This window comes from Vipera ursinii (assembly GCF_947247035.1).
Source record: "Vipera ursinii genome assembly, chromosome: 3".
Lineage (NCBI taxonomy): Eukaryota > Metazoa > Chordata > Lepidosauria > Squamata > Viperidae > Vipera > Vipera ursinii.
Genome location: NC_139516.1, coordinates 108,842,410 through 108,865,819, shown reverse-complemented (window position 1 = coordinate 108,865,819; position 23,410 = coordinate 108,842,410). Strand labels below are relative to the sequence as shown.

Here is a 23,410-nt window from a genome sequence, read left to right as displayed (position 1 = left end):
GTATATAAATGTAATAAAATAAATAATAAATAAATAAACTGCCAGCCTCTGGGCTGGTTCCATCATGCAGAGGCCACGCCTACCCCAGCTCTGCAATGCAAAAAAAGTTGCAATGTCACGTGACAGGGCAACTTTGACACCCGTGGACTACAGGTTCCCAGGAAGGAGGGAGTACCTTCTTAGAAAGGGACGAGACAAGAGCCAACACAATCGGATCTGGATCATGAGAAGAGGAAGGGATTTAGGATAGCCACTCTCTAGAATCTCTCAGGATATATACTTTAGATTAGAGTAGTGTAAGTTTACTCTGGCAACATTCTGTCTATGTGGTATGAGTAAATAAGAAACTGAACTTTGACTGGATTTTTTTACATCATTCTTAGGCTGAACCTGACAATCTCCTCCCAGGCAAAAGCTGGGGGAAAACCCTCATTTTTCAGGCAAATAAGATAACCTCTTGGAACTATATACTAGGTCAATAGATCTTATTGACAGTAAAGTTCAACAGTGTGCTGGAAGTGTAATCAGAACAAAACCATTTTTATTGCAAGATCTGCAACTTGAATGTGGCAGAGGACTGTCTAATGTTTAAACTGCTGTCTATTTAATTTAGTAAAGTTTTTGTTTAATAAAGTTCTTACGTTTATAGATTCTACTTCTTGAGCAAGAATTCTAAGTTGGAAACTTAGAAATCCACTCAATCAGAAATGATCCCATTCATTTTTCTCTTTTTCTTCATGGTTTCTTCTCCTTCTCTTTTTCCTTTTTTTATGGTTCATTGCACAGTCAGGCAGATGTTCAAACTGGATTTGGCATGTTATCCACCTATTGAATTCTTTCCATGTTGGTGTTGACATTCAATAGTATTGATAGTATTGTTGCAGGATGTAAGCTGTTCTGAGTAAAGCTATCTTTTGCAATTGACTGATGGTGATTTTTCAATGCCTCGTTATTGGTAACAACGCATTGTGCTTTCTTTAGCCACAGTTGTTTTGCTTTTGTTTGCAGGCTCTTGTATTTTGTGATTTTTCCCCCCATTTCTTTTTCTTCTATTTTGCTGTCTCCAGGTATTGCTGCGTCCACTGTCCATGCTTTTTGGCTTTCTTATTGAAAAATGGTTAAGTCTGGGTATAATATGGCTATTTAAATTCTAAAGTCCCAGAGCACTTTAGCTTCTTCATTTTCTATGACTTACTTTATTTTATGATCCCACCAATTCTTACTTGCAGGCAAATGGTATTTCTTGCAGATCTTCCAATGCACCATTGTTGCTACTTTGTCATGCTGTTGTTTGTAATCAGTCTGTGCGATCTTCTTGCAGCAGCTAACCAGGAAGTCCATTATTTCTTCAACTTCTTTCAAAGATGGCACTTTCTCTCTATTACTGTCTTCTTAATTCTGACTTTGTATCCATTTGTTCTTAAGCCTTGACCTAGTGCAGCCAGAATTAGCCTGTTTGTCTCTTTCTTCAACTTCCCTGCTCTTAGCCATTGCCAGGTCCTGTTACTATCTGCTATTTTTTTTAATGTACTGAACATGTAATTCTTTGTCTTCCCATGTCTCTTTGATTCTTCATTTGGTCTTTCTTGTAGGCAACTTTGGCCTCTCTAGTATTCAGTAAGCCTTCCTGCTGCTATACTAGCTTCAGTGCATCTTCTTCACTGTCCTTCAGGTATTCTACCAATGCCCTTTTTTTGTCTGATGTACTTGCAACATTCCATGCCCACCTATTTTCCTTGGTAAGTAGAGTCTGTCAACATCACTGTGAGAATGAAGGGCATGATTTATTGTCATTATTTTCTGGTCTTTCTATCAAGGGATTTTAGGCCTGCTTGAGTCCAGTACATATCACAGCTTGAGTCCAGTACATATCACAGCTGTGTATCTAATGACTGGAATTGCCCAGGTGTTAATTGCCTTGATGGTAAAGTACACTGATTTGGGGCTTTTAAGATCTTCACTCTCTTGATATATTCACTTCTGACTTTTTTCTTGACTTCAATGTGCTTGATGTTGTCAGCTTGAAGGATGCCCAGGTATTTGTAAAATAAAATAAAGCTTTTACTTTTGGGGGAGCTCTTTACAACCTTTGCTGCCTGTCCACCATCTTGGCTCCCCCCCAGGTATTTGTAGTGATTGTCTTCATTATATTTTTTATTTTATTTCCATAGGGCATCCTTTATTCCTTCAGTTTTCACTATTTTCCCCTGTTCATTGTGCACATGGCACATTTGTTCAATTGTCAGCATTGAGCAATGATGGTGTTTTTCCATATAGCTTCAGATCATCCATTAAAGGAAGTGAGATAATCTTGCAGATGTTTTTCATATTTGAGAGCCATGGTCTGAGTTATTCAGTACCATTGATAGAGGAACCACTGCAATGACAAGCAATAGTGGTGATAGTGAATCTCCTTGAAAGATTCCTCTCTTGATATTAAGCTCTCTCAATTCATCATCATTGACCAGCACCTAAGTCTTCCATTGTAGTATCAGTCTTTGCATAAAGCTTCTGATGTTTCATTTGACTCCTTCTAGGCACTTGATTATCCAGTCATGTGCCAGGGAGTTGAATGCCTTCTTGTAGTCAATCCACGTTGCATTCAAGTTGGTCATCCTTCTCTTGTAGTTTTTCAAAATCATCTTGTCAGTTAGGAGCTGGTCGTTTGTTCCTTGGCTTTTTGGGCTGTTTCATTTCTGCTTAGATATTAAAGAGCTTGTTTTCAACTAAATGCTGCTGAACTGCATCAGTTACCACACCAGTTAACAATATGAAAGTTGTTGGTGAACAGGTAAATTGGTCTATTGTTGTCTGGGTGCCCTTTGCTAGATTTTTCATTATCAGATAGATTTTGCCAGATGTGAAACCACTCTTCAGTTTTACCTCCTTCCAGTGTGTTATTAAATGCTTCACAATGAGTGGATGTAGACCAGTCAGATGTTTCAGCCCAAAACCAGCTGTTCTTCTTCACCTGGTGCTGACCAATTCCTGATAATTCCTTGCACTTTTGTCCACTTTTGTCCACTGCTATTATTACAAATTTTTTCATTTCAGTTTCTTTTTTACTTATATGTCTCCTTTAGCCAAGCTGCATTCTTGTTGTATTTCTTTAGGTTGACCCATATCTGTGCCCAGAATGGCACCGTTTCTTCCTTGTTAGGTATTGATTGATTTGCCATTGATGGATTGCTAGAAACATTTCTGAATTAATTAAAACTGGAGATTCTACCATATAATAATTTGTTATTTAAGCCTCCTATCTGCTGACCCTCTTGGCTATGGCTGTTATTTGCTGCTATATTATTTCCAGTGCTTCCCTTAATCTTCCTTGTTTTATTACTATCAACTTTATTTCTATATTATTATAACTTTGGGCATGTCCAGGTCAAAATTATCTCCCCAAAACACTAAGAATTCTTTTGATAACTTATTACAGTACATAGGACAGCCTGAATCTTTTTGCTAGCTACAGGTAGTCCTCAACTTACAACCACAATTGAAACTGGAATTTTGGTCAGTAAGTGAGACATCACATGACTGCAGCGCTTAGCAGTCACAAGCCTGGCACTCCTGGTGCCATCATTAATGGAGAATCACAGGTTGTTAAGCAGGGAGCCACAAATGAGTGGGGAGGTGCCACAGGAGGATGGGGAAGGCTCGGGGGGGCGGCGGGGCAGCATAGGCTGTGCCTGAATTGGGAGAGAGCTGCAGGACAGCACAAAACTGCAACTGCTCTGGGAAGCCTCAGGCACCTCACCTGACCCAGCAGCACTTACGACTGTCGATAATAAGGTCTGATAATAAATTTCCTTTTCATTTTGCTATAAGGGCTTAGGCTGTTTCTGTAGTGAACTGTCCTCCATTGTGCTGCAGAAGTAGAATATTAGTGCTCAAACCAGATTATTTAAGCCTGAAAATGGCTGTGCAGTTTGGACAGGTTTATAATGTGCTGCTATAAAACCAAGGTAGGCCAAGTCATTTATACACTTTATAAATGCTTCTTCCAGCATGTCCATTTGTCACAGAAGATAGTATTCAATTCAATTCAGTTTCAAACTGGTGGGTATCCAAATTTGGTCAGTAGCAAATTCCTAATTTTCAGTGCCACATTTTCTTTCGCTTACACAGATTGAAAAGAAGAGTCTAAAGTTAAGTGGATTAAGGAAAAAAAAGTGCGGTTCCTTGCTATAAAAAAATTGTTGGCCTCCAGGATAAAGCCCAGTTCCTATCCCTATCTTTCTAAAACCCAAATTTATTTGAGATGATAGCCAGATTTTCTTTCCAAGACTGAGAAGAAACTGCTAGAGACTTCTATATTTAAGATGCATCTTTGTTTAGAGTTCTCAGCTCCACAGGTAGAATGGAAAATTGCCCAAATGTAAGTGTGCCACATTACTGCCAAATATATTTTGTGGTGAAAATGAGGAAGAAACCTTTTTCTTTTATGTGATACTGTATTTACTCTCTGGAATACTGTATGCTGCCTTGTGCTACTATTAAGAGGCTATAATGATATATTATGCCTGGGATAAAAAAATGAAACAAATGTATGGGAAAAAGCATTACATGTTTTTAGAGCCAGAGTTATTAAGGGATAAATATATTTCCTTTTTATATGTTTTCTGATCTGAAATTAACCTCTTGAGAGGAAATAATTGTAGAATATTCCTCCTCCTCCTCAATTATGTTAAAACATTTGTAGCACAGTATATCATCCCTGTTAGATGAGATTTAGATCTCACTACAATAGCAAACTCAAGTGATCTAATGCAGGGCTTTTCAACCTTTTCACCCATTGTACCACTTTTAGGATATGGCAACATCCGAGTACCACCAGTCGCCTAGCAAAGTGTCAAAAACTTGATGACCAAAAAAAAAAAGGAAAAAAGTGATAAAGTACAGAGCCCTCGACTTACAACAGTTCGCTTAGTGACTGTTCGAAGTTACAATGGTACTGAAAAAGTGCCCCCTAAGCCACAGCCGAGCAAGACACCTGCCTGCCCACCCGGCGGCGCCCTTCCTCCTGTCCAAGGTTTTCATTGTTGTGAGCATTTCTGTTGAGGATTGGCAGCGGGGGTGGTGTGGTGGTGGTGGGTTGTTTGGTTTTTATTCCCCCCCATCTGCTGGGTGGTTGCAGCAGGTTTTGGTCACTTCACATGACCCTGGGACACTGTGACCATCATAAATATGAATCAGTTGCCAAGCATCTGAATGTAAATCACAAGACCCTGGAGATGCTGCAACATTCCAGCTGATGGGCGCTTCTTCTGGGCTCAGCAGACACCCAGGATCAGTGCTTCTTTCCAGCTGATTGGTGCTTCTTCTGGGCTCAGCAGAAGTGCCAGGATCAGCGCCGAGCTCCAGGTGGATCCTGGCGCTGATCCTGGCGCTTCCTCTGAGCCCTGAGAGCCCTACAGCTCCAGCTGTCTCTCGCTCAGGCTTGTGCGGTGCTGCCACCAGTTCAGCTTATTCCCCTCCCCCACTACCACTTTTCTAGGATGGTCGCGTACCACCTGCCAGGTGTCAATGTACCACAGGTGGTACCCGTACCGCTGGTTGAAAAGCCCTGATCTAATGCAACTTTTAGATAACAGATTTTAAAAAAAGTTGTGCATTGTATATCTGTGTCGTCTGCATTTTTGGAAAGAATACTAGTTTGGGAGAGGAAATAAATTAGGCATAAATTGGAAAGTAAAATTGTGCAAGTGTATTCAATTGCCTCCTTTAAGGGGTTTTCCTTGCCAGCAAACAGTACAGTCAAGGTTCTGACTTAACGTCTTAAACTCTTTCCTTGGCTCTGTTCAGGAAAGTCTTGGCTCTTGAGGCAGTCACGTTCTGCACCACACACTTTTTTCACTCGTAGTTGCAATTTTGTTCTCCCTCTGATCCCGTTTCATCCCTACCAGTGGAGACAGTTTCCTTGTTTTTGTTTTCAACAGAGCCTATTTGGGAATTTCTTGGGATGGATCATATGTAGGAGTTGGAAATATTCCACTCTGGCAAGAGTTGACAATGGCAAAACACCTTTTAAAGCAAAATCTATGCAGAGGCAATGGAAAGAGTAGCTTGCCAAGTCTCCCTTATGTGCATTTCATGTAAAAATAAAAATAATTAATATAGAACATTTGTTTAAAAGTAGCTTGCCGGTTGAGTGTCTCTTTCCCAAGCATAGGCTGTGGACAACCTGATTTGAGTCTACTCAAGGCACGGCTTTTTGAAGACATTTGCAGTGAAAGTTTAAAACTCAGCAGGCAAAATGTGTTGTTCTGTGCAGTAGTTATACCAATTTTTTGTGCCTTCAAGTCAGTTTTTGACTCCTGATGACCGCTTGATCTGGTCCCTGCAGTTTCCCTGGCAAGATTTTTGACCAGTTTCCTAAGGCTGGGTGAGAGTGACTGGCCCAAGGTCATCCAGCTGGCTTTGTTGTAAGGCAGGACTAGAACTCACAGTCTTCCAGTTTCTATGCCGGTGCCTTAATCACAACACCAAACTGGCTAGCTTGCCTAATGCTGAAGCTTTGTGTTAGCTGCCGCTTACACGATCTGGTCTTCCCTAATGCTGGTCACATCATACACGTAGTCCTTGACTTACGACCACAGTTGAGCCCAAAATGTATGTTGCTAGGTGAGTTTTGCCCTTTTCCCACCTTTCTTGCCACAGTCTTAAGTGAATGACTGCAGTTGTTAAGTTAGTAACAACTTTTCAGTACCGTTGTAACTTTGAATGGTCACTAAATGATCTGTTGTAAGTCAAGGACTACCTGTACTGTACCCAAGATAACCTGTATACTGCAGAAGACAGAATGCTGAGGAAACCTGGAGCAGCCCTGAACAGCTATGGAGTGTAGTAGCTTATTTTGCACTAGGGAATTTCATTCTAACTTACCTCATAGGGTTTTTATGGAAATGAAAAAAGAACTCTCTGAGAACAAATCATAATATAATGAACAATACAATACAATACTTTATACAAATCATAGCCCAGTGTGTATATATATAATTTATGTGAGCAGGAAACTTTTGTGCGGGAGAACATTTGTAGTTTTTGCTTATGATCCGGGAAAAATACAGTCCTAAATCCATAGATTAACTTGCTGCAAGATTTCTGCCAAAAAGTCTTTCAAATGGTTGACTGGACAGAATGACATTTTCTTAAACCTTCCCATGGAAGTTAATTTGTGTTTTCCCCCCCATGTGGAACAATTATTGCTTTGTGCCTAGAAATCAGGAAGTAATTAGTACCTAAGCCAGCATTCTTCTGTCTTTTCATTCTTCATTGTGTTGGATTGTAGGTTCCATATTTCCCAACCAATGTCATACAAAATTACAATAAGGGGTGTAGTAGTCGACAAGGGAAGACCAAGACCTGAAGAAAAAGGTTAGCTTAGGTCTTTCTTACAGAGTCCTTCCACGTGGTGAGTGTGGAAGTTGCAAATGTTCCATAAAAGCATAACTTGTAAAGTTCTATATTTTATAATCAAATAAATGCCTTGGTTAGATCTTTTCTTCCCCGTCTTCTGTTTCTTGTGTGGAACTACAGGCTATGGAGTGACAGGAAGCTATTGGATCAAGATAGGGGAAATAAAATGAATGGTCCATGGTAGATCCCAACATTTGCCTTGATCTTTAAATGGAAAGAATTAAGCTGTTTTCATTCAGTGTTTCACTGGTTCTTTGTCCCTCTTCCTTAGGGACTTTTAACTTATGGTTTCCAGAATTTGCAAACCTGAAACAGGTCCATAACCCTCTAGAAAAATCAAAGGTTCAAAGGGGATCGGAGGGGTACCCACTCAGTGCATATAAACATAGAACATGTTAAAGATCCCGCCCTAACAGTAGGAAGTAGAATAGAATAGAACTCTTATCTTGACTAGTCTCCCTTGCCCTCCCTTCCCCAACTACAAGGCACAGAGCAGAACGGCTACTCTATAAATTGTGTTCTCCTGATTTCCCTCCTACCCATTCTCTTCCTTTCTCTGCTTATTTCTTCAGCTCATATAGTTAGTCCTCGACTTATGATCACAATTGCACCCAAAATGCATGTTGCTAAGTGAGACATTTGTTAAGTGAGCTTTGCCCCATTTTACAACCTTTCTTGACACAGTTGTTAAGTGATTCACCACAATTGTTAAATTAGCAACAGTTGTTAAATGAATCCAGCTTCCCCATTCATTTCGCAAAATATGATCACATGACCCAGGGAAACTGCAGCTGTCATAAATATGAGTCAGTTGCCAAGTGACATATTTGATCATGTGACCATGGGGATGCTGCAACAGTCGTGAATGTGAAAAATGGTCATAAATCATTTTTTCCAGTGCTGTTGTAAATTCAGATGGTCACTAAATGAATGGTTGTAAATTGAGGACTCCCAGTATGCTGCTTCATTTCTAAAGACACAGAGCAGTTTTGTACTCTTATTTCTAGAAAAAACACTTGACATGTCAGGAAGCAAATGTAATCCTTTTAACCAGGAGAAGTTTTAACAGTATTCTGATTACTGAAATTTTGCATATGGGGAAGAGGAGATGAAAGGATTTTGCTAAGATCCTGCTGAATCAGCGGCAAAATGGAAAAAAAGGAATGTGTTGTGTAGAAAATAGTTATTGGCTGCTTTTGGATCTATGGGAAGAGATAACTGTATCCTTTGTCACATTCCGTATGTTGATCTTGGGGATTAATCTCATAGTCCAACTTTCCTCAACCGGGTGGTTTTTAGATAATTTTGGACTATTCATAATCAGCACTCTGAGGCATCTTTGCGACTATATTCCTGTCTTCTCACTGTCATTCCCATCCTTCTTATTATGAAAAAAAAACGTGACAATGGCCTTTTGGGAGAAGAACACATGCTTGGTTTTCTGATTAAATATTTCTGAAACAGCAAAACGGCTTTTCAGGTAAATTCGGATCAAGCTAAAAGCTACAACTAGCAGGTTGATTTGAATTTAGGCAATGCAGTTTACAAAGTTCAGATCGTGTGATGAAAATACATCATTTTAAGTTGAAATATGATCCCTAGACTTTGTCTTACATGGCTTAAACAGAAGGCCTTTTATCACATGCCTGGTGTTAATCAGTTTCAGTTCATCTGAAAAAAATAACACGTGGCTCCAGTAACATTCATAAACAGCCACGATGACATCAAAATGGACCATATGCATCATGACTTCATCATGCAAATAAGAAGAGCTGATGTTGAGTCCCTTGATTTATGTGGTAATGGATGCATAGTTGTTATTTCCTTAGCCTCCCACACCCTTGTTGAATGCCATGTTTGGTTTCCATAACAATATATCTCCTCCCTTTTTCCTTTGCGAAGTGGCCCTTTTCTTTCCCTCCTTACCACAGTATTTCGTGGAAAGCCTAGTGTGTCCCTGCTGTTTGTGACTTGGAGCATATCAAAAACCTCTGAGTACACTGAGGTACAACTCCCTAGCTAGGAGTTGAAAATGATTTGATGGCACTTTTATTGCTGGACTTAATGGAATGAGTAGGAGTGATTGTAAATAGGTGGTCCCTAAAATAACCCTGCCGTGAAGGGCCTTATAGGTCAATAAATCAGGCTTGGTGATAGAATCTTGCTTTTAATCTATTGCAAATGGCCAACAATGTTGGGGCCAATCTAATGTTTGTGAGAATGATGTGTCTTCCAAACAGCAGGCCCCATAGCAAAAAAAGCTCTCATTTGGGGTCCTATCAGATGGCATTCCCTAATAGATGGGACCCGGAAAGCGCTTTTAATGCTGGACCTAATGGGATGGGTAGGAGTGATTGTAAAGTGGTGGTCCCTAAGACAACCCAGCCTTGTGTCACGAAGGGCTTTATAAGCTATCTTGAACTGCGCTGGAAGTACACTGGCAAACAATGTCGCTTGTGAAACAGAGATATAATGCAGCTACATTTTGTACCAGCTATAACTTTTTCAACTGGGCAAACCTTTTCCTTTTCTTAAAAGTTTTTATAGCACCTTTCATTTGAGAATCTTTTGGAAATTACATCATGACTAAGTTAGTGGTAATTTCTTAAACAAGGTCCAAATATTTTGTCTAAATTAGAATGGGATTCAAGATGATTTTGGGTCATATAGAGTTTTACAGACTTTACTGCCAAAATACGAATTACTCAATTTGAAAAGCTAGAGTTAATAGTTAATAGCCAGCGATTTTTCTGCTTGTTCTCTTGATGTCAAAAAGGATCAGCAAATCTCACAAATTGGAGAACTATTTCTCTCTCTCTCTCTCTCTCTCTCCCTCCCTCCCTCCATCTCTCTGTCTGTCTCTCTCTCTCTGTGTGTCTCTGTCTCTGTCTCTCTCTCTCTCTCTCCCCTTATGTCTTGGATGTTGCACAGAACAAAAAATTAAGGAACAGCTCCTGGCTATCTGGTTATTTTATAAACACTCAGTTATATGTTTTCACATATTGGAAAAATATGAATTTTTGTTGTCTTCCTCCCTTCTAGACTGGAGACCTGCTGTGATGCTGGGAGCTATTGATTGTGCTGATTTTTCCAATAAGAACATCTGTTATAAATTTGGAATAAAGAGCTATCCCACTGTAAAGGTAAAAATTCTGTTGCTGAGGGTTACAATTCCTGTTCTCTCCAACCAGCATGATTTTGGGAAGTTATAGACCAGGATCCCAGGAACAGTTGATCTAGATCTTTTTGCTCCATTTGGGACCAGCATTAGATTGCTGAGCATAGCAAAGTCTGGTAGAGAGGCATACGGTACCATCTGGTACATTCTGTAAGGAAGTTGGAAGCACTTGTACCTGATGATCTCTCAGGAGGGGCAACTTGCAGTATCCCCAAATTCTCTTTTTGTGTCCTTTAGAAATTTGTGTAGCTGAATTCAGTTGGCAAACTCTTCAGAAGTGCTACATGATTTCTTCCTGGAATTTTTGGTGGGGAAAAAAAAGAGAAAATTTGGCACTATACACTTCGATGATCTCACTAACTTACATGTTGTGACCCGTGCCCACCCTTTTATCTATTGGTTAGTGATTAATTGTACTGTACAGATGTGACTCTTACCACAGCCAGAAACAGACATGGATCCAGATTGCAAGTAGCAGAGGACAATCTAAAGACAGTTCACTGCCTTGCAGTTCATAGGCCAAAATGAATCCCAGATAATAGGGTTAGAGGGTATTCTAGTCATCATTAAAGACTTTATTTATGAGGAATCAAAACTTTGATGAATCTGAGCGATTTTGTCAGTGAAATACTATACAATTAGTTACAATAGCCAAGTGGGAAATTTCTCTCTTGACTTTTCCCTAAAAGAGAATTAGAAACTCTGAACAGGACTAATGGATGACCGTTACTGACTCAATTAGAGAAAAAAGGAGCTTACTTTTGCTTTAGCGAAGACCATGCTTTGTTGGATTTATGTTTTATCTTTCTCTATTGGTACTCCTGATATCATTTTTGGTACTTCATTTCCCAGGGCTCAGCCTTCCAAAAGAGGCACCTTAAGGCTGATCTTATTTAGTATCCAGTTTGCCTCCCATTGCAGTGGCACACCAGACATTGAACTAAACAGCTCACCAGAGATCTGAGAAACTGTTTAAGCTCTCTGGAAAGCATTTGAATCTATTGTGTGCTTGGGAAAGTCTATTAGACTGGGTCCCTTTGCCTCAAGGAGGTTTTAGGTGGTTATACATCACACCTGGAACATTTGGATCTGCTCATAGCAGATCTCTTAATCACTTTGAGATAAAAATGAGGTCTGATATATGCCTACCTAGATGTTGCAACCCTGAAATTAGAGAAACCATTTGTTGCCACAGAACCAGGAACGTCTAGGCTTTGTTAGAGCCAGCCTCCAGCACATCAGGGTTGAAACTACCAGCCCTGAATCCTGCCAGGTAAATACACCTGTAAAATCCCCAGCTTGCCTCCACAGCTGCACTGAACATGCAGAAACTCCTATCCCAGTATCTCAGGAGCAAAGCCCTTGATCCACAGGTAAGGTACCACATCAAAGACACACCTTCTCTGACCTTGGTGCTGATCTTGCCGAAAGACACAAAACTCAGCTGAAGATATTTCAAATAAAGCAACATTGTTGACCTTGGCCAGCCATGTTTCAGGTGCCAGGTCTGCCACCCCTTTCACAAACAGTTTATGGATATAGGTGATTTTTCTGCACTCACAAACTGTTTGTAAAAGGAGTGGCATCTTTGCTGGCACCTTGAAGCCAAGCCTTCAGCAAGCTGGCCATATAGCCTCTAAGGATGAGTGGTTGGGTTGAGATAGCTACCAATTTGAAGTGTAGAAATTTACTGTATAGTGTGGATTTCATGGATTGGACACAACTTGCATTATTAGGTTACTTCCATATTGTTGATTGGTTGGCTGGAGGGAGCCAGTGCATACTTCTGAGATTCATTGTAATTATTGAAAAGAATGCTAATATATAGTAATGGTAGACATCCATGGATTCAAATTTATTTCTTGGCACCAAAGAAGCTGCATCATTGGGTGCCCTTCTGTAAATCTGCTTCTCCTGAGTCAAAGCTTTCCTTTGTTGAAGGTATATGAGATAGTATTACACCTACAGAATGTTGCCCAGGATCCTTGTTGCTGAGGTTTTCACTGTAAAGAAACAGAACAGAATCCTATTGCCTCAATTTTCAGGGGGAAAAGCAAGTAAATTAGGCTTGGAAGGGGGGAAGCTGATAATAATAGACAAAGAGGGTAGTTCACTTTTTAGAATTTATGACCCTGCATCTGAATTAATCCTCACCATGCAGTTATTTAAGAAGAAAAGCAATCTTATCCATCTCCAGGAACTTGCCTCATCTAAACTGAACTTTCTTATTTACATATATAAGTGTTCTTCTTTCCCTTCCTTTCCTGGGTTTACATTCAGGTTTTGTTACACGCTGATGTGGCATTTTCTGCTTCCTTTTCCTTGTATTTTGTTAAATCTCTAAAGCCTGACCTATTACACAAGCTCTTGATTTGTGTACATTTGATCAGGTGGAATGCACACAGCTGGCAGGGCATGTTATAAACCTCTCCAAAAGAGTCAACATAGGAAAGGGAAGGCATATTTGCTTGGTAATTGAGTTCTGTTACTTTGCCTATCCAATGCCACTGGCAGCATAGGGATGGATTTTTCCCACGGAATAATTAGAGACTTAATTTGCAGTTTTATTTCAAATGAGTGATAGATATATTTTGGAGGAGATATAAAAAGGGGCAAAAAAGATAAATATTCACCTTAGCACACACACAAAAAATCACATCCTCATGCTCAGACATGATACCAGCACTGAGGGAATGTAACTGCCTGAGACAATATAGTTTGAAATTTTCTGGGACAATTTTATTGCAAACCAGTTGGAGAAAAGTGTGTGTGTGTGTGTGTGTGTGTGCGCGCGCGTGCTCATGCGCATGCAACAAACAGTTTTAAAGAAAATACTGTGAGAGCATATTAATTTTTTAAAAATGAGGGAAGTAGGAAGGCAAAACGAATAACCTAACAGGACCTGGGTGAAAAGAGAAGCTTTATAGATTCCCTACAAGGTATTCATGTAGATGTGTGCTATGATTAGGAACAGATGGAGAACATAAGAATTAGGGTTTAATGGGGCATAAAAACACCTGAAGAAATAGTATATTTATTGACAACTTTGTCTGGTTTGGGGGCAAATATGACAACAAAGTTAGGAGTTAAGATATCCTTTCTCTGGAGCCTATAGAAAGTTTTTACTGGTTACAATTACTGGTTCAACTGAGCCTAGCAATTTTATATTTCTGGCATAACCTTTTAATATCTGTAACTACATAAACTATTCTTTAATCTGGTATTTTTGCTAATAAATAGATTATTGATTAATTTTTCCCTCTGGCATTTTTTCTCTGTTGATATTAGATTTCGTGTTAATAGTATATGTCCAGAACTTTGGAGGAAAAAAATCTGTTAAATTAGAAACAATTAGGATATTGGAAGTAGTTTACAAAACAAGATACACACACTGTCTCATACTACTTGTACTTTTTAAGATCTCAAAGAACTTTCTGTTCTATATTAGAAAAATGTGGAAACCCCACAGGTACAGCATATACATCAGAGTGTTTGAATCAATTAGCAGTTTCCTGAGCAACACATAACCCATAAAACAAATGTAGCTAACAAGTTGGAAACCAGTGGAGCTCCTGGTAAGTCTTCTATAATAGGTCTATAGCTGTTTTATTTATTTATTTTATTAAAGCTACATTATTTTTCTTGAGGATGCTTTTCCAGTTCTGTCATTACATCCTCCCTATTCAATGACCAGCATTCTTTAGTTGCTTATCTGCAACTGAAAATGGGGTATTTTTTCTGGATTTGTGGGGAAATTCCCTACTTGGCAAGGAGGAGGAATCAAATGGCGAGTAATCCTAGAACTGTTGCACAGTCACGAGAGATCCAGGACTCCACCCACCACCCACCCCAGCTTCATGGAACCTTATTTATCTGTTCCCAGAGGAAGACAAACAGTCTGGGGAGATTCCTGTATAATAGGTAGAATTCCTTGAACTTGAACTCTTCATATGTTGATTGTCACTTGGGCCTGACAGGATCCCAGAACAAAATGCAGTAGAATTGAAAGAAGCATTTTAATTTTAATTTATTTTTAAAATAACAATTCACAGGGATTTTTAAATCAAGGTATAATATACACAATGATTTAACAAAAGGACAGTTTTGAACAGAAAGATATGGATATATTGATAGATTGATAATGTGCCATCAGGTTGGTATTGATTTTTAGTGACAATATAGGAAGATTTTCTTCATAATGATCTGTTCCTAACCTAGTTTTTTCAGATCTTCCAAAAGTGAACAGAGAGGGAAGATATCAACAAAAAACAGCCTTGGTAATTTTTCCCTGTCTCAATCTATATACTTCTCTCCAGCTTGTAGGCTGATGAGTGAGAACTTCAGATTACAACTGGGCAATTGTGTTGCTTAATATACTACAAAAAAAAGTTTAAAAGCAGAATCTGACAACCTGGTTTATTTCTTTCCAGTTTTTCAAGACGTTCTCCCAGAAACCTGAGGATGGCATAAAATTCAACAGTATGTACCATATGCAGAATTCTTGTCAGTAAAGTGGCAACTAAATAGTCTCTTTCTATACCCCAAGGAAAGTCATGCTTATCAAAGAGAGAAATGATCCACCATGTAATATGACTGTTCTTGTAATGCAGTTTTTTTGAGACATCTCATTCCTTTTCCACACTTCTGTTACATATTTCATTTGGGCAAGGACTGAAAGATATTTCTGTCCTTCTTAGATCAGCAGACTGGGACTTCCATTTTGAGATGCCAAAATTCTGCATCCAAATAAATAATATGGGTTATGGGTAAATCAGAACCTGATTAACCTATTTAGAAAAGAACATATGGATTGACTTTCTCTTGTGTATTAAGGTTAAAATCTACAGGCTTAACATTCTTCAGAATAACACATGCTTTCTTTTTGTTCTGAACAAAATTAAACTATAACCAGTTGTGGTTGGGTTTTACATTTCCAGATAAACCATGCGAATGCTGCCTTATTTTAGCAGCTTTCTGTCTCTAGGGATAACCAAAAAGTATTTCTCTTTGAAGAAACGTAAGAATCTGTAACAAAGAATTCTCAGCATATTCATTAGGCTGCAATATGGACATGCCATAGTGTGTGTGTGTGTGTGTGTGTGTGCGTGGGGGGGGGCATCATAGAATCAAAAGCTCCAGAAGAAGAAGCAAAATCTAAAAGCAAAGTAGAAAGTGCTAATCCATTGCTGCATGAAGATTGCCTGCTGCAGCCCAAAGACCAGCATCTAAGTTCATCTCTTCATGAACTCTAATAGATGCTGTTGATTGCTTCTTGAACTACAGGAGGACTAAACAATTATTCTTCCTTTATTGGTGGTACTTGTTAGACAACATTTTTGAAGTTCTTAGTCAAGAGAATTACTCAGACTCTCTGTAGAGGGAATCCCTCTTCAGGAAGTACTGTACTCTGGGATGAGCCATGTAAGAACTAAGTTGGGAGGGGCTCCTTGGCAGAAGAGTTATGTTTGAGTGGCTAGTCTCAGTTTCTCATGTTTACTTTTGTCCCTCAATTCTCAACTGAAAATTGAACTTTAGGGGGATACAGCAGGCATAGAGAGATAAATAAGCTACTGCAAACCTATTGGTGACTGGAACTTATCTTCCTCTAAGCAGCAGTTCAGGGAGGAAAAACCAGCTCAGTTCCTCTTGTTCCATATTTAGAGATTTGACGTTGAAAAATCTATAAAGGTTATTTTCGTGATGTGATCATTTCCTGTGTACTCTCTACATGGATACAAATGATAGACTAATCAGGGGAAAAAAAGAATCCTTTTACTTAAGCAGTTGGAAAGCATGTGTTGGCAACAGTCCCCAGTAATCAGATGGTAGAAGCTGCTGGGACTTTGCCCATGCATGATATCTTCTGGGGTAACTTGAATTATCTTGAGTTACCTTGACTTAGTCATACTGGTTGACTGGGATTTCACAATGGTATGCTTTCTTTCCTCTACAGATAATGAAAAAAACATTGAGTCTCTAAGAGGGACCATAATCACTTTAATGGAGAGTCATGAAGATAAGTGGCCTTCTGCCAGCCCACCTCTGCGGCCAACAAGGTAATTTGAAAAGAGATTGCAAGACAAACTATTCCTTTTAAGCATCAGTATGCATGCTAGACGTTTTTCCTTCAACCCAACAGAATATGTAAAAGGGCTTTGGGTTCTGAAACCTGAGCATTTACATTGCATTAGATATTTGAAGTGCTTCATTACAACAATCTTATATCGTAGGATAGTGTTGTCCTATACAATTAGCAAACTGAAGGTATCAGATCCCTGTACCAAAGGAGATCTAAAATCATTTATGAGAAGGATAACAGAGAAATGGAAAAGAAAGTAGAGACTATAGTGAATCAATGTGAACAGATAAATCTGGTTTGTGATTTGTACTGCTGAGTGTGTATTACTTATATATGTATGTGTGATTGATACACACACACACACATCTTCCATGTTGAAAAATCATCATGGAGAATTTGCCCATGCCAGCAAACCATTTTAGAAAGTCACTTGACAGTGGGATGGATGACATAAAAGTTTAATAAATAAATAAAACAGAACATTAAAAAATGAGAACAATGTATATATTTAATTAAAATCAGCTTGTACTGTGCTGCATGGATTGAACGTACATTATTAATTATTTATGTGATTGTTGATCTTGATACAATAATTAATTTCTAACGATTGTAGAAAAATGTTTTAAAAATAGCTGTTATTTTTGTTTTCTGGAAGGTTTCTAATATTTTTATGTTGACTAGGTTTTTGAATAGTAATAGAAGATGATGTTACATCACAGTTATTATCAAGTCAGGAGGCTACATGAATTGATGGAATATTTATAGAACTATTGCAAATATTTTAACCAAATTGCAAGATTTTAACCAAGTTAAGGGAGCAAATGTGGACATAGTGGTTACCAGATTGAAGAGATCAATCTACGTATTGAGACCAAAGAAAGGAGACTTAATAGAGTCTGTGATCTACCACACAATAGCCTTAATTTCACATGCTAGCAAAATAGAATCGTCCAATGCAGATTAGAGCCCTAAATGGAAAGGGATGCGTCAGATGTTTAAGGTGATTTTAGAAAAGCCTAAGAAGCCCAAGACATTTTTGCTGATGCAGGCTGGATAATTGAGAAAGTCAAAGAATTCCCCAAAGAGGTCAATATGTTTTTCGCTGATTACCAAAATGCCTTTGATTGTGCCAACCCAGATTCTTCTCCGCCTTGTGAAAGAATACTGTAGGAAGAATATTCTAACGTTGCTTGTCTTACAAAAGAGATTATGTCTTACTTCTGTAATCCAAGTTATAATTGCCTTTGATAAAATCTTTATTCAGCTTGATTTGCCTGATTCTAAATGACTCTGGGTGGCTAGCAATACATGAAACAGTATAAAAAGAATATCACGGAAACAACAGACCGTAAAACCAGGCTCCAAGGGAAAAAAGGAAGAGCAAATGGCAAACCCCAAACCATCTTATCAGTGTCTAATATCCAGGAAAGGAGGCACCAGCCTCCTTGAGAGAACAGCCGTGGTCCCATAAAATAAAGCAAGGGTCCCTTAACTAGGAGAGCCTTGTCAACAATGGGCAGTCAGCTGCCCCTCTTTATCTGGTTAATCAATTAGTTATATAGACCCACAGATGCAGGGTTATAAATTCTAAAAAGAGAACTACCATCTTTGTCTATTAATATCAGCCTCCTCCCTTCTGTGGCCTACCCGAATGTCATGTTTGTTTGTGCCGAAGTGTATAACTTAGTTTTCCTCAGACTTGCACCTCCCCCCAGATAAGTTGAATTAAGATTTCCATCTTTCCCAACCAATAAGTTCTTAAATTAATTTTGTATTTCACCATGAGGGATGATTTCCACATTGTTGTTGAGTCCCAGAAATGAAGAAAACAGCAGGTTTCTTTTCAAAGATTCTGCAATTTTATCCTTCTCTGACAATTAACAGTTTAATTATATTTGTTTATTTCTAGTTTTATTTTGTGGAGAGAAATATCCATTCATAATACGTTCATATTCTCTTGTAAGGAATTGAGTGATTAGCAGAACTGACATTTCATTATTTGGTGTTGTATGTTTTGCAGATAACCATCAGCTCACAAATTTAGAATATTACATATGATTCATTTTATAAAGTTTATAAACAGTGACTCAGTAAATGATGCGTAGTTGTTAAACATTAAAAGACAAGTTATAGCTTATAGTATTTGAATAATATAGTGTTGTAACAAGTGCTCATTTAATGAATCATTGTCTATAAATCATCTTGAGACTTCTACATACCTATCAGATTTCTTAATATATTATAATATATTATTTCTTAATAATAAAGTAGAGTTTGAGTATTTCTTGTGGTTTTCTGTTTCTTGACCTATTCTATCTTGAAGACCTGACAACACACTGGACAATCAAACCTATTGATTTTTCATTTAAAAAATGTTTATGCATTAGAGCTGATAGTTCACTTGGAATGTGTGATGAGGCTTTTTCTTACCTTGGTGGACAAGGATTAGAAGAATGCAAATACGTTGAAGTGATCAAGAAAACCTTGGACAGACATCTTAGTAAAATCTGACATTTTTTGCTTGGTAAAGGTTTGACATAAAAATGTATTAAAAATGTGACTGTAAGGCTCCTGTAAGGAAGCAAGCCTAGAATGACTTGAATTGGATACCTAGACATGGGAGACATACCAGATTGGAGTTTAGCTGGCTGTGGGTTATTTATTTATTTATTTATAGAAAGAGTACAGAAAAAAGCAACAAAGATGATTAGGGTACTGGAGGCTAAAACATATAAGGAACGGTTGCTGGAATTGGGTATGTCTAGTTTAATGAAGAGAAGGGTGAGGGGTGACATAATAGCAGTGTTCGAATATCTCAGGGGATGCCACAAAGAAGAGGGAGTCAAGCTATTATCCAAAATACCTGAAGGCAGGACAAGAAGCAACGAATGAAAACTAACCAGAGAGAGAAGGAACCTAGAACTAAGGAGAAACTTCCTGACAGTTAGAACAATTAACCAGTGGAACAACCTGCCTCCACAAGCTGTGAATGCTCCAACACTGGAGGTTTTTAAGAGACTGGACATCCATTTGTCTGAAATGGTATAGTGTTTCGTCCCTGAGCAGGGGGTTGGAGAAATGACCTCCAAGGTCCCTTCCGACTTTATTATTATCTTTGCCTTGCTTTTTCTCTGATTCTGGAATTAGGGATAATTTTTTTTAAAAAAACTCAAAACAATTATTCATAATTATGTAAAACTGATTAAGTATGAAAAAGCATTCTTTCTTCTGTTCTCTTGGAAAACATTACAGGTAGTCCACTACTTATGGCTACAATTGAAACTGAAATTTTGTTCGCTGGGAAGATTTGCAAATTGTGATCCCGTGACCACAAAACACTTCAACTGTGAAAAAAAATCAAGCCGGTTGCCAAGTGCCTGAATTGTGATCAGATGACTTGCAGGGGTGATGCAGGACAGGAAAGCCAGAGACCATGAGTTCAATTCCCGTTTTAGTCAGCTGGATGTCGCTTTGGGCCTGTCATTCTGTCTCAGCCCAACCCACCTCACAGGGTGGCTGTTGTGGGGAAAATAGAAAGAAGGTGTATTGGATGTATTCATCACCTTGACTTATTTCTAAACTAATAAAAGGCAGGATGCAAACAAATAAAAGCAAGCCAAAGCAAATGTCAAACTATCATTAAATCAATCACTACCTTGTCAAAAGAAGGAAAAAAGAAAAGAAAAGGGTCCTAATTACCAGAGGAAGGATCTTTAGAAACAGTGATTTCTCCAGACACATGAAGTGCTTTCTTCCTTGCTGTTCATTTTTTAAAAAAAATCCACCAGAAATAATACCCTATCTTGGTTCTCTGCCCCAACTCCATAACATACAGTACATCTCACCTATTTCAGGACATGTTGGTTTTGCATTTCAATGTAAAAATAATCTTAAAATGAGATAAACCAGCCTTTTTCAACCTGGGTACACTGTCAGTACTGGATGATGAAGGCTGGGGGTGATACCAATACAATGAGGTATTGGCTATATGAAGGAACACTGATGAAAGCCCTAGTTATATTTTTGTGGAGGTGGAGACTTTGCACAAGAATGTCACTTTTGATAGTTGTTCTTTATTTCTTGTAATACTAACAAGTACAGATGTAATAGCTGAAATTCCCCCCCCCCATCGCTGATATATATATGTAGCTGCCATATTTGGAAAAGAGAAAATAGGCCAGATTTTTTAAAGGGTAGAAATTTGCATTCCTATATTCTCATATAAGATCAAAACTCCAGTTAGATTAAAAATTTATTGCTGTTCCTTTGAGAAAGAAATGCTTAGCAGTTGGTTGGGTAAAATCTCCTATAACAGGAGGCAATGGGCAAGTTAATTTGCATAAGAAATATTAATCTGTACTTGGAACAGTGTATAATGTTCTTCATCTTTTTCAGTGTGACGGAACTTCGTGATTTCTTCCTGGTAAACAACGTGACTTATTTGGCCCTGATATTTGATGAGGATGACTCCTTTTTGAGCAGAGAGGTGAATCTTAATTGATTGTTCAACATACACATCAGAGTCAGTATTATTATTTATTAAATTTATATCTTGCTTCTCCACACAGAAAACCTTTGAGGCCTCTAATATAAAATTAAAAAAGACTTGAAATTGGATCAAAACTTAAAATACAGGTAGATAGCAATTAGTGTGAGTTCAAATAATATATTTGGTTTAGTGGTTGTCTTTAATGTGATCACATTAACGCAAGGCTATTGCAATTGAGACTTACATATGTGCATTTGCAGTTGGGGTTTTAGACGCTGCCAATCTTTGTGTGTGCAAAATGGAGAAAAGAAAGATTCTGTCAGAAGAGTACAAGTTTTAAAAAAGAGTCTTGTTATAATACATTGGAGCAAAAATTTGATGTAATTGAACACATGAGTGTGGTTGTAGCAACATTAAAATAGGATATATTGAAACACTCATAGATTTTTTTGTTTTTATTTTGCTTTTTGTAACTACTTTGTGTTTTTGTTAACCATAAATTTTAATCAAAAGTATGTTCTTTTTATCCTCTTTATAATATTTAATTAGTTTAAAATTCTTCACTGTCTATTTCCATCGGGCTAGAACCAATTTCCATATTTTCCATAGAAATATCACTTTGAATAGTGCAAATTCAAATAATGTGACCATTTTTGGAATTCATTAACTGCACTAATTGAGATCCACGTGCAATCATTATCCAATTCAAACTGAGAAGTTCTGAATAAAGAGGAACAACACAGCCAAAAGAGTGAAGTCTGAATGTAATTTCAAAACAAGAACGTTCCACAGGATAAAAACTAAGGGAGATGACCTTGAAAGAAATATGCAAGAGCTGTTATTTAGGCAAAAAACTTTCTGTAAGTCTTGGGAAGCAAGATAATCCTTAAAGTGGCTCAGGTAAACACTTTGCTGATTCACTAAGGCAGGGATCTTCAAACTTGGCCCTTTTATGATTTGTGGACTTCAACTCCCAGAATTCCTCAGCCAGGCACGCTGGCTGAGGAATTCTGGGAGTTGAAGAGTACAAGTCATAAAAGGGCCAGGTTTGAAGACCCCTGCCCTAAGTTATAAGGAGAGGAGGTAAAGCACAATCAGACTTGTAAGATATTGCTGCATTGTGCTTGGAAAATAAATGGCAACCAATTACAGGGTTTTCCAAACAGGCACAATGAGATTTTGATATTGGGCATCTGTTAGTACTCCATGTGCTATATTTTGCACTAAAATTTCAGGACAGTTTTGAAGGCATTGCAGGTGTCAAATGACTAATCGTCCCATTCCCTGTAACATTGGAATGACCTTTAATCAACCTGACCAGGAAACCTGCCCAAAGTGAGTTTTTAGGGCACGCTCTCATGCACGGATAAATAGGCTAATTAAACATTATTATGTTGTTATAGACCTGTAAGTTTTGTGGAAATAAATAAAAAGTATATTGGTTCTTCCTTCCTGTTCCTTCCTAAAAATCTTACGTGGGTCAAGCACTGTGTGGTAATATGATCCCTTAGCAAATGTCTGACATATTAATCTAATCCCTGATACTGTCCACAATAACTATTATAGAGATATTTCCCCATCTCTACTGTTTAATTGTCCTGTGAAGTCTTTGGTGCATTCTGAGTTTGATTGTTGCTTGCAGATGTTTCATTACTTGACTAGGTATTATCAGTGCTAGTGAATGTGAGGTTTGTTAAGACATGTAGTAGCTTGCCTGCCAGCATTGGTGGAGGTGTGATTTTCTCCTTGGTAGTTTTTACACACCATTCATTTATACACCATTCAAAAGAGTCCATAGAAATACTAAAAAGGAAATAAAAAGAGCGGAGCACATCCTCCCCAGCAGCCTGCACCCAAATAAGCAGGGATTAACCAGGCAAATATCCATGTAAAAAACAATACCCTAATCCAAAGTTCCCCAACTTTTCTGGCTTTGTTGGCCAGGAGAGGTGGGGAGACAGGAGATGGTTCGGCAGGCATGCATGCTCACCCACAACTTCCATGGCTTGGTTCTGAAAGGCTTAAGGCCTGGAGTGGGCCATGGACCAAGGGTTGGGGACCCCAGCCCTAATCAAGGAACTACCAAGGAGTAGTTGCCCCCCCATACTGTACAAAGTAGGGAGGAAATCCCGCACCCACAAGCACTAATGATTTTATCTAGTTGGGTACTGAAATGTCTGCAAGCAAAACAACCAAGCTCAGAGAGCTCCAAAGACTCCATAGTTTCACCTTGAACTACATATAT

The 23,410-nt window shown here is 38.4% G+C and overlaps 1 protein-coding gene across 1 annotated transcript in view; it reads left to right on the top strand.

Annotated features, from left to right (window-relative positions):
* Nucleotides 1–10,466: 10,466 nt before the first annotated feature.
* QSOX1 (quiescin sulfhydryl oxidase 1) overlaps nt 10,467–23,410 on the top strand; it is a 46,075-nt gene continuing 33,131 nt past the window's right edge. The window contains exons 1-4 of the mRNA XM_083358704.1: nt 10,467–10,562; nt 15,028–15,076; nt 16,551–16,653; nt 21,072–21,162. Of these exons, the coding sequence (XP_083214830.1) occupies nt 10,479–10,562; nt 15,028–15,076; nt 16,551–16,653; nt 21,072–21,162 (327 nt within the window). The 5' untranslated portion in view covers nt 10,467–10,478. The remainder of the gene's footprint in view (nt 10,563–15,027; nt 15,077–16,550; nt 16,654–21,071; nt 21,163–23,410) is intronic.